The following is a 17,548-nucleotide window of genomic DNA, read 5'->3' as shown; positions in this document are numbered from 1 at the left end:
ACCTGTGGCCCCCTCATCTCCCCTCAAGACACCTGCCCCCCCCACCATCCAAGGAACACGCTCCCTGCCTCTGGGGCAGACTCCTGGCACCATTCACCTCCCTAGCCTCAATGGAACAGCTCCAGGTCCCATCCCTTGAGCAACTCACTGGGCCACGCTGGTCGTTCAATCATTGCCTCTCCTCACCCTCCGACTGCCCCATACACTGGGTGCAAAATGGGAAGTTTCAAAATGGAATGAGCTCTCCAGTCTGCAAACAATCCCAGCAGAGGGACAGTGTGGCTCAGATACGAGAGTAGCTCCCTCTACAGTGCCCCAGGGCGGGGCAGTGCACGGTAGATACAGAGTAAAGCTCCCTCTACCCTGTCCTGTCAAATACTCCCAGGGCGCAGACAACTCAGGTTAGGTACACAGTGCAGCTTGTTCTCAGGCCTCGGCAGGGTTCCGTTCCCGTGAACTGTTTGTAACTCGAACAGTTCACAAGTCAGAAATGCAGCCGTGAACCAAGTTCTCCCATGGCAACCCCCAGCAAATCCATCCCACCGGTCTTATCAACGCTCGGTCACATGCATGGGCTGTACATAAGTCGGGCGTTGGTAACCTGGTGAGGGCCTGCAAGGCTCCCTCTGCACTGGCCCTTCACACACTCTCAGGGCAGGGACGGCACAGGTTAGGCACAGGGTGTAGCTCCTGCTACACTGTCCAATCACACACTCCCAGGGCACAGGGCAGCTTGGGGCAGGTGCAGAGTGAAGCTCCCTCTAAAGACACAGAATTCTAATCAGCATTTACTTGTACAACACTTGTTACTTTCTCTGGATGTACCAAGTTCACCAAAGCTACTTAAGTGTCACAGTTGTAAGACAGGGAAACATTCAGGATCAGATTGAAGGGTGAGGGATGAGAAGATGGGTTGGAGGGTTGAAAATTTCATTAGTCATGAATCTTTGTAGTTCTCTACTCCAACAGGATCTGTTGAGACTGAAGTTGGTAGGTTTCAAATCACTTCAAGAATGAAGGGATAAGGGGATCCATCCATGACCTTACTTACTGGCAGACCAAGCACAAGTGGCTTCCTCCTGCTATAAGTACAGTAACTAATTTAAACACAGCGAGTTCCCACAAGTAGTATTTATGACAACAACCAGATTAAATCAATTACATTGATTGAGCAAAAAATATCCTCCAGTTGTGTCAGGGAAAACTCCCTGCTCTTCTTCCAGAAGGTCGTAGATCTGGTAAACTGACCCAAGGTTCGAGCTAGACCCTCCAGTTAATGTAAAGAAGACCCTTCAGTACTGTGACACCCCACCCCCCATCCCTCGTGGGTGATCCCTCATCCCTGCCCCTGTAACTGGGGGTGCTCCCTCAGTACTGCACTGGGAAGGTTGGCCTTCTGGGTCCCGATTGCACCAACCTCCGTCTCGGAGACGGGATCACTGCGTCACTGCCTGGGAAGTGGTTCAGAGGACAGTGACACACGGCAGTTGATGTGCAAATAGGTCACCCGGTGCCGCAGGTGAGCCCAAGGTCACCGTAACGATAGGTGCATCGTATATTCTCATATTTCTATTTGACATCAAAGGCCATTCAGCCCATTGAGTCTGCTGACTCTCAAAGCAATCCCATGAATCTCATTCCCCCGCTGATCCCCCTGTGCCTTATTGCCTTTCATCAAAGCTATTGAGGTGTCACGGTGGTGAAGCAGACTCGATGGGCTGAATGGCCCAATCCTGCTCCTGTATCTTATGGTGTTCACGTGTCCATTAATCCCCCCACCAGGGGTCATTTACAACAGGCAGTCAATCTACCAACCCGCACAATGTTGGGATGTGGGAGGAAACTGGAGCACCCGGGGAAAGCAGCAGAACGCTCCATCCGGGGGTCAGGATCGAACTGGGGATTCTGGAGCTGCACGAGCGCTGCTTTCTCCACTGCCGGCCGGAGCAGGTTGCTGCCTGCCCCACTGATGCCTGGGGAGGAGGTGGGGTGGGGGGCTGGACACGGTGTCAAACGCAGGACAGCACGAGCCACCGGTGGAAGCTGGCGGGAGACGAGAGATAGGAAACAACAAAGGCTCTTACGGTGGCACCATCCAGCCGAGAGGGTGAGCGAGCTGTCCCACGGCGCCTGGAGACAGCGGGTAGAAAGCCGTGAGCTCGGAAGGGTGCCGAACCCGAGGGAGTCCTGCAGCGAGAGAGAGCGTGAGAATCAGGAGGCGGTCGGGAGCAACGAACCGGGCGAAGACTGCAGGCAGGCGGACTGACTCACCGGTCTTGGGGTCCAGCTCCGGGGACAGGTGAGAGGACGGGCTCCCCGGCGAGAAATGCTCGTTGCTGTAGGTGATGAGGGGGGTGAGAGGGTGCACGTGGTGAGGGTGCTGCACCAGGGGCAAACCGGTGGTCTGAGGGAGACAAGAGAAAACAGTCAGCAAGTTGTGTCAGAGATGCCCCACCCCTCTCATTAACCCTCCTCCGCCCTCTCCCTCTCCACCATAATACCCAGGGGTAGGCCATTCAGCCTGATCCTACAATGTTATCCCATGAGACATCATAGAGTCGTAGAGCACAGAAACAGGCCCTTCAGCCCACAAAGTCCGTGCCGGCCCTCAACCACCCATTTACTCACCCGACACTAATCCCATTTTATTCTCCCCACATTCCCACCAACTGCCCTCAGATTCCACCCCTCACCCACACACTCACTGCCTCGGTGAAGCAGCCGGCATGATCAAAGACCCCACCCACCCGGGACATTCTCTCTTCTCTCCTCTTCCATCAGGTAGAAGATACAGGAGCCTGAGGGCACGTACCACCAGACTTAAGGACAGCTTCTACCCCACTGTGATAAGACTATTGAACGGTTCCCTTATACAATGAGATGGACTATGACCTCACAATTTACCTTGTTGAGATCTTGCACCTTATTGCACTGCACTTTCTCTGTAGCTGTGACACTTTACTCTGTACTGTTATTGTTTTTACGCGTACTACATCAATGCACTCTGTACTAACTCAATGTAACTGCACTGTGTAATGAATTGACCTGTACGATCAGTGTGCAAGACAAGTTTTTCACTGTACCTCGGTACAAGTGACAATAATAAACCAATACCAATACACCGGGGGTAATTACAGCAGCCAATTAACCCACTGACCCGCACTTCATTGGGATGTGGGAGGAAACCGGAGCCCCCGGGGGTAAGTCACAGGGAGAACGTGCAAACTCCACACAGACAGCGACAGAGGTCAGCATCAAACCCGGGTCTCTGGCGCCGTGAGGCAGCGGCTCTGCCCGCTGCGCCACTGTGCTGCCCTCCTTTGACTGCAGTGATTCGAGTGCAATGAATGCATCTGGTTGATCAGAACCACCGTCAGTGAGATGCTCGACGCAATGAATCAGACGGCACTCTCGGCATCTTGGGGAGGCTACTCCAAAGGCACAAGCACTCATAGCTGGATGGAGGGAGTCACGTGTCGGCCAACTAGGAGGCTGTAATTGTGAGTAGAGGCTGCATCACCCTCAGCCCCACCTCCCCACCCGATCCTGACCTCCGGTGCTGTCTGTGTGGAGTTTGCACGTTCTCCCTGTGACTTTCCCCCGGGTGCTCCGGTTTCCTCCCACATCCCAGTGACGAGCAGATTGGCGGGTTAATTGGCTGCTGTAATTACCCCCAGTGTGTGGGTGAGGGAACATATCAGGTTCATCGTGGGGTCGTATAAAAAGCTGAGTGTAGATCAGAATTGCATTGACTGAGTTGCCCTTGAATAGCAGAGTAACGTTTGTTGTTTTCCCAGAGAAGACCAGGGGAATTTTGGAAGGTGACACTATCTCTGCAGCTACCTCCTCGATTACCAGGATGCAGCTGATCAGGTTCAGTCCTGACACATTTTCTCGAGTTATATTGTTTCAGGTTCCTCACTGTTTTTTGTCACTTGATTACCTCCGAGCTTTGATATGCTCTTACAGAAATGCAGTTAACATCTCTGCCATTTGATTGTTCCCTGTTATTAATTCCAGTGTATGAGATACCAATCAACCAGTGCTTACACTTGTTACCCTTTCTCTCTTTGAATTTGAATATCATTGTGTTTGGTCATTCTCTAAACTTCTAATACTCAAGGCAGTTCTATTCTGTGCAACATTCCAAACATTTTCCTTAATCCCTCCCTCTCTCCTGTCCTGCACTTGCTTCACACACACACTCTCCCCTCAACCCACGTCCTCTCCAATCCCTGACAGCTCATCCTCCTCACCCACCCCGCAACCAACCCTCTTCCTGCCGCCAACTCTTGCCTTCCTCACCAACCTTCAAACTTCTGCTTGCTCGCAGCCATCTCTTCCCTCCCCACCGACCCTTGCCACCATCCCTCAGCCTTCTCCACAAGGTGCCGGAATGCAGGAGTTGGTGAAGAAAATAACTCTATAAATTCACCAGACAGAAGCCTGCTAGAATCCATCAAACTCCAGGTGGCTCCAGTTTTCCTGTACCTCTCGTATGGCAGGAGATAGCCAAATCCCCTTATTCAACCAAAACTCAGATGAGCAAAAGATTGCGTGGATGTGGGGATATAGTGTCTTCGGGATAGACCCTTATAACCGCACTTACTGGAGCCAACCAGGATTCCGGTATTGTGCGATGAGATAGGATTAATCGATATCCTCATCATGAAGGCATCTCCAGGAGGCAGTAATCATAATACGATGGAATTTTACATTCAGTTTGAAGGTGAGAACAATGGATCAAAACTTAGTACTTTAGATTTACGAGAATGTTGCCAGGACTCGAGGGCCTGGGTTATAGGGAGAGGTTGGTAAGCTGGGACTTTATTCCTTGGAGCACAGGAGCCCAACAGGTGACCTTACAGAGGTGTAAAAAGTCCCTTCCAGTGGGGAATAGACAGGGTGAGTGGTCAAGTCTGTCTCCCAGGGAGAGGGAATCGAAAACTAGAAGGCATAGATTTAAGGTGAGAGGGGAAAGATTTAAAAGGGACCTGAGGGCAACTTCTTCACACAGAGGGTGGTGAGAATATGGAACGAGATGCTGGAGAAAGTGGTCGAGGCAGGTACAATAACAACATTTAAAGGACAGGTACATGGACAAGAAAGGTTTAGAGGGATATGGGCCACACGCGGGCAAATGGGACTGGCTGAGACAAGCATTTTGGTTGTCATGGACGAGTGAGGTGGTTGATGTGTTGATTTCAATTTTCCAAAATTCTCTAGGTTGAGTGAAGGTTTCATTCGATTGGAAAATAACATTTTTATTCCAAAAAAGGCAGGTGACTAAAAGGCCTGTTTCCCTGCTGTATTACTCTGTGACTATGTAAATAGAGGCAACTATGTAAATAAAGGCATGAAAGCAGAACGAGCCGAAGTGAGCAGGCAAATTAGGTGAAGGGATCAGTTGGTTCAGGTGCAGTGGCAGGTATCTAAGGGGATTCTTTTCAGACCAGATAGATGTGAGAAAAATGGAAGATCAGCTGTCCATAGAAAACTGAAGGCAGAGGCAACATTAAACATACAGACAAAGCATATAACTGCACAAAGACAGGTGGTATATGAAAAGTTTGAACAGAACATAAAAATCAGCAAAGAATGATTAAAAGATTAACAAGGAAGGAAAAGTTGGAATATGAATTAAGATAGCTAGTGATGTAAAACAGACCAAGTTCCTGTCGATATTTAAAAAAGAGCAAAGGGAGGTTTGGCCATATAGTAAGGGAGTCTGGGGAAGTACTCACGGGAAACAAAGATATGGTAGCTGAATTAAACAGTTATTTTTGCATCATTATAGATCCCAGAAACAGCTCTCTGTCAGGAATTGGAAGGGAAGGAAGAACTCAGGAAAATTACAATCCCTGGGAAGTTGTGCTGAACAATTTACAAGTCTCTGGTTGCCAATAGATCTCTTCCTAGAGTCTTTAAGGAAGTGGACTGTGAGGTGGTTGTTGCATTGATTTCAATTTTCTAAAATTCCCTCGGTTGAGAGAAGGTTTCATTCAATTGGAAAATATCAGATGTAACATTTTTATTTCAAAAAGGTGACAAAAAAAAGACAGGTAATGACAGGCCTTTGCACTTGTCACAGGAGAAGTTAGAAACCATCATTAAAGATGTCATAGCAGGGAACATCAGAAAGTTAAAAGGTAATCCTGCAGAGCTAACTTGGTTGTGTGTAAGGAAAATCTGATCTGACCAATTAGTTGGAGCTCTTTGAAGAAGTACCACATGCTATGGGTGTCTTCTTCTTGGGAACGAGGATGACTCACTTCGGGTCGTGTGAGTTCTGAGGTGACTGATGAGGCCGATGTGTGAAACACAATCTTCCACAGATGGAGCAGGAGGTGGCTGATGGGGTAGGTGGGTGCAGTGTGGGGGCCCACTCCTTATGCAGAACTCTGTGCCCCCAGTGTTTGGACACTGGTTCTCAATAGCACCCTGAATGTTCCTTCTCCACTTTGAGCAGTCATGGGAATGTGGGGGATGTCACATTTCTCCAAGGAAGCTCTGAGCACATCTACGAGTCTTTTTCTCTATTCCCAGGCAATCTCTTCCCATGGCAGAGCTTGAAACAGAGTGTCTGTTTCAGGAGTCTGGTGTTGGGCAGGCGACAACGTAGCCTGTCCTGTGCAGCTGACCGGGTGGATATATGGCCTCAGTGCTGGGAGACACCAACATAGGTACAGTCAGTAAACCAGCGATTCTAGAGGATTCCTTGCCAATATTTTTCCAGTGCCTGAAGATTTCTGTTGTTGGCAGTCCGGGTCGAAGAGCAAATAAAACTCACAGCTGCCCAGTAGAACACAGAAGGCAGTGGGAGATCTCAGTGGGTTGGGCAGCATCCGTGCAGGAAAATGGATAGTCAATGTTTCGGGTTGAGACCCTTCATCTGGATTTCGCCGAGAGGTGGCTCCTGAGATAGGGGATGTGGTCGATGTTGTCCAGTCTCACCACGAACCTTTACTATCAGAGGGCAAGGTGGTGCAGTGGGGCAGGTTGTACTGCTGGGTCTCGTGGAGCCGTCTCTCAAACACTCCAAGTGCACGTTGTCCAAAGAAACAACATGTGGCAATAGTGCCTTGTACACAGAATGTACTAACTCTACATGTGTACAGACCTGACAACACTACGAATGTATAGACTGGGCAACACCACAAAGGTAAAGAAAGCCATGTACTTTTGTTTTGTATTTCTTTTATATATTTTTTATTGAATAAAGAAAAAGGTAGATTGGTAGATGTGCCCTATTTGGATTTCTGGAAGGCATTTGACAAGGTGGATGGCCAGTCTTTTCCCCAGGGGAGGGGAGTCTAAAAGTAGAGGGCACAGGTTTAAAGTGAGACGGGAAAGATTTAAAGGGGTCCTGAGGGGCAAGTTTTTCACATGGAGGTTGTGGGTGTGTGGAACGAGCTGCCAGAGGAAGTGGTAGAGGTGGGGACGATTATAACAGTTAAAAGACATTTTTACAGGTCAGTGGATAGGAAAGGATCAGAGGGTCAACAATCAATCTGCTGGAGGAACTCAGTGGGTCGATCAGCATCTGTGGGGGAAAGGACTTGTCGACGTTTCAGGTCGAAACCCTGCATCAGGTTTAGTGGAATCTGGACCAAATGGGACTACGTCAGGAAGGCACCTCGGCCAGCATGGATGAGTTGGGCCAAAGGGCCTGTTTCCATGCTGTATAACTATGACTCTAAGAAGGCACCATCAAAGGTTATTACCAACGAGAATGGTGCTGGAGAATACAGTTTGGTGTGGATACAAGATTGGCTGAGAATGCAGAGTTAGGGTTCCTTTCAGATCAGCCATGACCTTATTGAACGGTGCAGCAGAATTGAGGGGCCGAGTGGCCTACTGTTGCTCCTAACGCATACATTTGTAAAATACAATCAACTAACTATCAGCTTCACCGGCATTCTGGGAGATGCTGGGGGTGGAGCAAGAGACTTCCATCGAGCCACTGCCGTGTGTGCAGAAGAGCTTCCTGACATCACCTTGAATGTTCGGGGTCTACCTCTGCGGTTCTGTACAATGGTTTATTGTCCTGGAGTCCCTCAACCAGAAGAAATAGGGGAGTGAGAGAGAGAGCGAGAGTGTGTATTTTAAATGCATCAATCAAGCTTCCAGAGGATCCGAGGAAGATTTTTCTCAACCAAAGGGTGGTTGGAATGCGGAACACGCGGTGCAGGAGGCAGAGACTCTCACATTCAAGGAGGATCAAGACGAGCAGTTGAACTGACAAAGCAATGAAGTCTACTAACCGTGCGGGTAAATGGGATGAGTACAGATGGGTGGGACAGGGCCTGCTGAGAGACTCTGGAACACTGACACAAGGGCAGGGTCGGGTTTATCCAGCTCTCCTTGCAAACTAATCAACACTGCTAACATTCTGGAGAATCTGCTGTCTCCACCCCTTCGTCCAAGGCTGATCTCCTCCCCCTGATGCAGCTCCTCCACATGTAGTCAGACTGAGCTAGGTGCAAGTGAACAGTCACCTTTGAGGACCTGGAGATGAATGTGACCTTCCTGTGGCAGACAGAAATCTCTGTCCTTCCACAGCTCCCCCTCTTCACAGCAGTTATTACATTCCTTCATCAGTGAATGGCCTCACACACCCCACCCCACTCCCCTCCCCTCCCCTCCCTTACCCTGTTCCCTCCAGTCCCCCTCCTACCCCCACTACTCTTCAGTCAGAAGAGAAAGACCACCCCAACACGCACCGTTCCAGGGAACTTTTGTCTTACTCACAATGTGGACAGGAGATGGTGAGTCCTTGAGAGAACCTGCCGCCTGTATGTCCAACAGGGGCCATTTCATATGCAGGTACTGCAGGAAATTAAAATCAACACAGAATAAGACAATTGACTGAATAAAACACTAAAGGAATTTAAGGGACCATGTACCCAAGGCCTGTATCAGTCCCACACGAATCACACCCACTCTGCTCTCCCCATAGCCCTGGATCAAAACCAAACCAATCCCCACGTTCTCCCCACACTTCTGCATCAATCGTAAACTGACCCCAGTTACCAAGGATGGAGCCTCATCCTGCGATATCTGCGCTACAAAAATCCAGGAACCTGCAGCCACTTAACACTTCTCACTTTTAAATTACTTTTAATCTTTGAAGCATTGAATACACATTATTCTTGCTATCAGATAAATTCCCTGGATCGCTTAAGGTTTCAAATAAAGTATTGCTTATGACAAATCAAAGTGGCTTTTCATTCGCCTCAAAAAAGGAGAATTAAAAGCGTGTTGGGTACTTATAGAAATAACGTCCAATAATCCAAAAAAATCTGCCAGTCCAGTACCAAAGTCCCAGATATGCTGGATTATCGGTTTTGTTGTACACGGCTTTCAGAAAAGACTGTTATATTACCAAGGAGATAGGGCAGGGCAGGGGGAGGTAGGGCAGTTGTGTTAATAAGAAGCCAAAGGGGGAAAAGAATCTTACTTCAGAAAAGCAAAGTCAGCCTGGGTGGAACTCAGAATTAACAAAGGGAGGAATAAACTGGTGGATATCGTTTGTGGGCCCCTTAACATAGCTAAACTGTGGAACAGAGAATAAATCAGCAAATTTGAGGAGCCTGTAGTAAGGGTCGTGAAATAATCCAGAGGATTAATCTTTACAAAAACTGGTCAAACCAAATTGGCAAGAAGTAATTTGGAAGAATATTCATTGAATACATTCAAATCAGTTTCCCAGAATAATAGGTCAAAGAGCCAATTAGGGAACAGGCTATTATTCTTACCCAGGACTAGATCTATAAAGGATTAATTAGAAATCCTATGATAAAAAGATTCTCTGGATAAGATTGATCACAATATCATCCAGATTGAAACCACAGTAACTGTCAACAATTCGAGCCCTGAATTCAAATCAAGCCAATCTGTGCAAGGTCTGAGAGAGGAGAGTTGGCTGAGGCAGATTCTATTTCTTCATTTACACGTTGCCTCTAACTCATTGTCCTGAATTCTCAATTTTCTTATCACACAGAAAAAGACCACTCATCCATTGAGTCTATGCTAGCTCTCAGAACAATCCCATTCCTCCAATTATAAAAGGACGTCCCTTTAGAACAGAAATGAGGAGGAATTTCTTCAGCCAGAGGGCGGTGAATCTGTGGAATTCATTGCCACAGACTGCTGTGAAGGCCAAGCCATTGGTTATATTTAAGGCAGAGATTGGCAGGTTCTTGACTGGTAACAGGGTTAAGGGGAGAAGGCAAGAAAATGGAGTTTAAAAGAAAATCAGCCACAATTGAATGGCAGAGCAGACTGGATGGGCCGAATGGCCTAATTCTGCTCCTCTCTCTCATGGTCTTATTTCCCATCAACTCCCCCCAGATCCTGCCACTCCCCTCCCCTATGGGTAATTTAGAATAGCTACCAATGCACACATTCCTGGGATGTGGCAAGAAACTGGAGGTACCAGACAAAACCCACACAGCCACAGAGAACACGCACACTCCATACGGAGGTCAGACTCGGAGCTGGGTCGCTGGAGATGTGAGACAGGTGCATTACCTGCTGCACCACTCTGCTGATCAATTCAACTATTCCAGTCCAGAGGGCAGTTAAGGTTCAACTCTCTCTCTGTGGGTCCTGTGTCACTTAAAGACCAGACCAGGTAACAGTGGCTGATTTCTTTCCCTAATCAACAAGGCAGTGAGATGGCTTCATGGTCACAATTACTGAAACTAGATTCCAGATTTTGTTTATTCCATTAAGCTGCCACTCTGGATGAAGCTGTGATTCACTTGCACTTCTTCCTACTTAGTGTTTTCATCCAGTGCACTGATCTTTGTATTGGACACACCAAAAACACACTGGACAATGGTCTGGGAGAATGCCACATTTCAGTCTGCAGGCTGACCCTCAGCTTCCAGTCATCTACTCCCACTCTGACCTCGGTCTTTGGCTTCTTGTCAGCTCCAGAAACAGCAGTTCTCCTTCCGTCTGGATTCTCTGCAGCCCTTGGCTAGTGTAGCGGTTAGTGTAACGCTTTACAGCGCCAGCGACCTGGGTTCAAATCCGGCCACCGTCTGTAAGGGGTTTGTACGTTCCCCCAGTGTCTGTGTGGGTTTCCTCCAGGTGCTCCGGTTTTCTCCCACATTCCAAAGACATACGGGTTAGGAAGTTGTGGGCATGCTATGTTGGCGCCGGAAGTGTGGCGACACTTGCGGGCTGCCCCCAGAACACTCTACGCAAAATATGCATTTCACTGTGTGTTTCGATGTACATGTGACTAATAAAGAAATCTTATCTTAAATTCAGCAATTTCAGATAACCAGCCTTTCCTGTTTGTGTTGGAACTGGCCAGTTCCGATTGTAGGTCACCCACCTGTAACATTAACTCACCTTTTCCTCTCTCCACAGATGCTGCCTGATCTGCTGGGTATTCCCAACATTCTCTTACTTTTCCAGCAGCTGCCATGTTCGGCATCTCACAGTTCCTGTAAGCCTTCGCTTTCTCCTGCCCTCACTCACCTTCCTCTGTCTGTTCCTCCCTGTAGTACTAGCTTTGATTAACAAGCATTTATTTCCCTCTCTTGGCTGGCAAAGGAAGCAATTGGATGAGCATGGTCCCCACCCTAGAACAGATATTTCCACCCACCACCCTGCCCCTCACTTCAAACACACTCACTCCTTTCACTTTTCCAGTTCTGATGATGGGTCTTCAACCCGAAACATTCACTCCGTTTCCTTCTCTTACAGATGCTGCCTGACCTACTGAGTATCTGGAGCATTTTCTGTTGTTACTTAAATACAGATTGAAACTCTCTGCTCCAGCATTCTGTGGGTCCAGCATCACCTGTGGTCCAGGCATGTTTTGAAGTACAGATCTATACTAATTAACTAATTCAAACTAAGTTCTAAACTTAACTAAGACCTGTACTAATCTGTAGCTAATTAACCTACCTGTGCAACTTTTGTGATCTCAGCAGACAGCTTTGGGTTGCAGACAGTTCTCGGGACCCTTACGTGACCCGGGGCGTGTCCACACTCAGAACAGTTCCCCTGCTCAGAGGAAGATGATCAGAGACAACTTCTGTGGTCTGGATCTTCTGTGTCCAGCACCAGTCAGACTTCAGGGGTGCCAGACTAGACAGTTTCAACCTGTACCAATTGAGACCAATTGTTGACAGAGAATCGGGCACCATCAGGGTTACCACAGCCCCACGCAGGTCATGGGGACAACAAGAGACTGCAGATGCTGGAACCATACATCTGTCTACAGTTCAATTCACACGCATCTTTTATGCTTCCCTACATGACAATCTATCCCCAGCATGGGTAAATATAACCACGTTGTACAAATTAATCAACATTACCAGGAATGCTCAGAACATGGAGTACAGATTACTATCAACTAGACTGACACCCCCTCCCAAGAACCACTGACCTTGGTTGTGGAGGGGGCAGGGGACACAGAACCTTTGACTAGAGATTCCATATCCCTCTGAACAATTAGAGCCTCTTCCTCCCCCCCCCCACCCCCCACCCCCCACCCCCACTCCCAGCCCTATGATCCATTCCACACACCATAGGAAGGATGTCGAGGCTTTATAGAGGGTGCAGAGGGGGTTTACTAGAATGCCACCTGGATTAGAGGGCATGTGCTATCAGGAGAGGCTGGACAAACTTGGGCTCTTTTCTCTGGAGCAGCAGAGGCTGAGGGGTGATCTGTTGGAAGTGTATAAAATTATGAGGAGCATAGATAGGGTGGACAAGCAATATCTTTTTCCCATTATTGAGCGATCCAATACCAGAGGGCATGCACTTAAGGTGAGAGGGGTAGGTTCAGAACAGATGTGAGGGGTACGTTTTTTTTACTGAGAGAGTGGTGGATGCCTGGAATGTGTTGCCTGATAGGCTGATGGAGGCAAATTCATTGGGGGCTTTTAAGAGGGGCTTGGATGGGCACATGAATGAGAGGAAAATGGAGGGATATGGGCGTTCGGTAGGTAGGAGGGATTAGCTATGTCGGCACAACATTGTGAGTCGAAGGGCCTGTTCTGTGCTGTGCTGTGCTGTTCTCTGTTCTATACACCCCCAGCAGTCCAACCCCTGCACTCACCATCAGCCCCACACACCTTGGTCACTTCTCAGTCACCTCACAACCCTCTCTCCTGGCAGTGGTAGACAAGGTGAAGAGGGGCATAAACAGTCTGAATCTTTTACCCGTATCAGAAACAAGAGTTCATAGCTTTAAAGTGAGTTTTAGAGGTGATCTGAGGGTAAGTTACACAGAGAGTGGGTGATACCTGGAACATGCTGCCAGAGGAGATGGTGGTATCGGCAACAATCACTACACTTAAGAGACATTCAGACAGACACTTAAGTAGGCAAGGCACAGGGGGACACAGTCCTAATGCGGGCAAATGGGGTTGGTGTTGATGGGTAAAAAGGTCAGCATGGACATGGAGGGCTGAAGGGCCTTTTCCGCGATGTCCGACACCTCGACTCGGAATAATCCTGACTCTCTCCGTCCTCCACGGGCTCCCCAGTGGCCTCGGTCCATCACTGTCCTGTTATTCCCACTGCATGTTCTAAACACATCTGAACCTCTGCTACCTTCACCCCAACCTGTCCATCCCACCCACCCACCGTCCTCCCGAGCTCGCTGACTGACACAGGCCCCTGGGAAGAATCACCTCACTTCTGAAACTCCTCATTTTCAAATCCCTCCACGATGCTGCCCTTCCCCCCCAGCTCTGCCTCCCCCTGCCCCACAACCCTCACATCTCCCCCCACCCGCTCCAAGTCTTTAAACCATCCCTTCTAACAGCAAATCGTGGCTGGTGACCAACTCTGGGAAAGTTAACCTGGGTACAGTGGCTGCTGTCTTACTGAGGCAGAATGAATGGTTGGGTCCTAAACTGCAAGAGTTAAACCTGTGGTAAGTAACACAGGATCTGCTGGAGGAACTCAGCTGGTCCAGAAGACCATAAGACAAAGGAGCAGAAGTCGGCCATTCGGCCCATCGAGTCTGCTCCGCCATTCTATCACGAGCTGATCCATTCTCCCATTTAACCCCACTCCCCCGCCTTCTCACCATGACCTTTGATGCCCTGGCTACTCATGTACCTATCAATCTCTGCCTTAAATACACTCAATGACTTTGCCTCCACAGCCGCCCGTGGCAATAAATTCCACAGATTCACTGCTCTCTGGCTAAGGAAATTTCTCCGCATCTCTGTTCTGAATGGGCGCCCTTCAGTCCTGAAGTCATGCCCTCTTGTACTAGACTCCTCTACCATGGGAAACAACTTTGCCACATCTACTCTGTCCAGGCCTTTTAACATTCAAAATGTTTCTATGAGGTCCCCCCTCGTTCTTCTGAACTCCAAGGAGTACAGCCCAAGAGCCATCGAACGGTCCTCATATGTTAACCCTCTCATTCCTGGAATCATTCTAGTGAATCTTCTCTGAACCCTCTCCAACGTCAGCACATCCTTTCTTAAATAAGGAGCCCAAAACTGCACACAGTACTCCAAGTGAGGTCTTACCAATGCCTTGTGGAGCCTCAACATCCAGCAGCATCTGTGTGGTGGGGGGGGGGGGGGGGGGGGGGGGGGGGGGGGAGAGGAATTGTTGACGTTTCAGGTCAAAACCCTGCATCACGACTGATGCCCAGTGCAGAGTTTTGAGCCAGAATGCGAACAATTCCTTCCCCCCCCCAACAGATGTTCCTGGACCCCCTGAGCCTCCAGCAGATTGTGTGGGGCTCCAGATCCCAGCGTCTGCCGTCCCTCCCGTCTCCAACCAGCGGTTGTTCACCCTGCAGTAAGCGGCCACTGATCACAATCCCCAAACTTCACCAACCTTACAAACAACCTCCCGACCCCAAGGAATCGTTCCCCGGGGCTTGGCATTTGCAGTTCAGCCCGGACCGGACCGCCCAGTGTCGGGCTGCGGGCGCATCACATTCTGCATGTCACACCCGCCGAGACTAGAAACCCGTGCCAAACTTTGCAATGTGTTGAGAGCGACTGGGAATTGGGGGGGGGGGGGGGGCGTGGAAGGAGGGAGGGCGAGACTAGGGCATAGAGGGGAGAGGGAGGGTGGGAGGGATAGACAAGGGGGTGCGGGAGGGGCAGGGGGAGGGGGTGCTGCCCACGTCCAGAACAAAGGCTGAGAGGCCCGGCTCGGGGCTGTGACGATGGCGATGGGAGAAAGCGGCAGAGACCCGGCCGCACACACACACACCCTCACACACACGCAGAGCCCGGCGCGGACGCGCGGAAAGTTTGCAGAAGTTTGCAGAAGTTTGCGGACTCACCGTGCGCGGCCCCGGGGACAGACCTGGCGGCGCCGGCAGCTCCGGGATCAGTAGGAACGGGAAGCTGGCGGCCGGGAACAAGCCTCCATCCCGGCTCCGGGCTGCGGGGGGAGAGAGAGGCGGCGGTCGTGGTTAATCAAAGGCCCAGGGTGGGGTGGGGGGAGAAAGTGGACAGAGATCGGAAGGGGCGGGGGAGAAGGGGGCAGGGAAGCAGTGGGGGATCCAGTGTAGGGTCCAGAGAAACAGTGGAATGGGTGAAAGATCCAGTGCTGGGGGGAGAGACAGATCCAGTGCTGGGGGGAGAGAGATCCAGTGCTGGGGGGAGTGGGGGGATGAAATCAGAGATCCAATGCTGGGGCAGTGGGGGAGGAGATCAGAGATCCAGTGAGGGGGGGGGAACAGATCCAAGGGCAGAGATGGTGGTGGGTGGGGGGGGGATGTCCTGGGGCGGGGGGAATCAGTCTCACTCACCCTCCTCCTCTCGCTCCCGGCGCTTCTCCACCAGACTCTCGGGCTCGGCACCGCGCTCCGCCTGCAACACACGAGAGGCGTCAGTCCGGGGTCCGGGGCAACCGGCGGGAGAGGGGGGGGGAATCCGAGGGGCAGCGGGCGGGGGGGGGGACCCGGTGAGGGGGAGCAGCCGGGCGGGGGGACCCGGGGGGGGAGTGGGGGGAGCGGCCGGGCGGGGGGGGGGGGAGTGGGGGGGGGGGAGCGGCCGGGCGGGGGGACCCGGGGGGGAGTGGGGGGAGCGACCGGGGGGGAGTGGCCGGGCGGGGGGACCCGGGGGGGGGAGCGGCCGGGCGGGGGGACCCGGGGGGGGGGGCAGTTCACCGACTCGGAGCCCACCTGGGTCCCGGGCGGGCGGCCGCCGCTCTCCGGCCCCTCGGTCTCCCGCAGCAGCGAGGATTTGACCTCGGCCAGGTCCCGCTCGCCCTCCTGCTCGCCCTCGTCCTTGAAGCGGATCAGCTCGTCGCTCGCCCCCAGCTCCCCGCCGCCGCTCAGCGGCATCTTCCCGCCCGCTCCCCCGCTCTGACTGCCAGCTGCCCCCGGCCCCCGCCGCCAATCAATGGCCGGGGCCTGGCCGTGGCCCCGCCCCCTACCGCCAATCAATGGCCGGGCCCTGGGCCTGGCCCCGCCCCCAGCCGCCAATCAATGGCCGGGCCCTGGGCCTGGCCCCGCCCCCAGCCGCCAATCAATGGCCGGGCCCTGGGCCTGGCCCCGCCCCCAGCCGCCAATCAATGGCCGGGCCCTGGGCCTGGCCCCGCCCCCAGCCGCCAATCAATGGCCGGGCCCTGGGCCTGGCCCCGCCCCCGCCCGCCAATCAGAGGCCGGGGCCAAGCCGTGGCCCCAGCCCCGCCCCCGGACCCTCAGCCAGGCGCCGCCTCCTGCTCCCCGAAGCCCCGCCCCCTCCCGGGCACCAGGCTGTGCCTCAGTTCCCTGGAGCCCCCTCCACACCCCCACCCACACCTCAGACCTGCCGCCGCCAGAGGGGATGTTAACAGCACAGGCGGGCGGCAAGTCTCAGGCAGCTCCCGAGAAAAGTAAAACAAGAACTCCACCAACTTCGCACTAAGTTCTTCTCCTCCTCTCCCGGCTCTGCAGCTGCGACATTAATTCCTGTCCACAGATGCCGGCCGACCTGTTGAGTGTTTCCAGCATTTTCAAAAGGCAAGGACGCTGAAACAAACACTTGGGGGTGAAGTCCCAAACAAAAACAGTAAATGCTGGAAACACTCAGCAGCTCAGGCAGTTCAGGTTAGTTCAAGTTAAGTCGAGTTTGTTGTCATGTGCACAAGAACGGGAAGGTACTGAACAATTTAAAACTTACTGCAGCAGCATCACAGGCACACAGGTACAGACGACACATAGAATATAAATTGTACGTAAGTTAAACATAAAATTATATCATGCTGTTATGTACCAGCAACAATAGAAACACAACGAGCCATGTTTAAATGTTAGAATCTATTTATTAATAACTACTTGTAATAATAAGAGAAATAAAAACATTAGATATCAGACATTGACCCCAAAATAAACTGAAGTGTGTGTGTGGCAAGTTCCCAAACCCCAAGTCGAGGAACAGTTCTCAAAGTTCAGTTCAGCAAGTCATGAAACAAAACGATGAGCAAAGGCTTCTGAAAACCACGTTAGAATGTAGAGAGAATATAGACAGCAGTTTATAAATTCCACAGGTTCCACGATGGAACCAATACGACACCTCAATCGCCGATGAACTCCGTTGCTTTTAGTCAG

The 17,548-nt window shown here is 51.2% G+C and overlaps 1 protein-coding gene across 3 annotated transcripts in view; it reads right to left on the bottom strand.

Annotated features, from left to right (window-relative positions):
* LOC127584440 (transcription factor 7-like 2) overlaps positions 1-16,301 on the bottom strand; it is a 30,596-nt gene extending 14,295 nt beyond the window's left edge. For all 3 annotated transcript variants that reach the window (XM_052041254.1, XM_052041255.1, XM_052041256.1), the window contains exons 1-6: positions 16,139-16,301; positions 15,764-15,824; positions 15,293-15,393; positions 8,752-8,829; positions 2,272-2,404; positions 2,085-2,187 (exon numbers count right to left, since the gene is read on the bottom strand). In XM_052041254.1, the coding sequence (XP_051897214.1) occupies positions 2,085-2,187; positions 2,272-2,404; positions 8,752-8,829; positions 15,293-15,393; positions 15,764-15,824; positions 16,139-16,300 (638 nt within the window). In that variant the 5' untranslated portion in view covers position 16,301. The remainder of the gene's footprint in view (positions 1-2,084; positions 2,188-2,271; positions 2,405-8,751; positions 8,830-15,292; positions 15,394-15,763; positions 15,825-16,138) is intronic.
* Positions 16,302-17,548: the final 1,247 nt, after the last annotated feature.

Source organism: Pristis pectinata, chromosome 29 (assembly GCF_009764475.1).
Source record: "Pristis pectinata isolate sPriPec2 chromosome 29, sPriPec2.1.pri, whole genome shotgun sequence".
NCBI classification, from domain to species: Eukaryota; Metazoa; Chordata; class Chondrichthyes; order Rhinopristiformes; family Pristidae; genus Pristis; species Pristis pectinata.
Note: the sequence above shows the minus strand (reverse complement) of the source record. Positions and strands in the feature narration are given on the sequence as shown.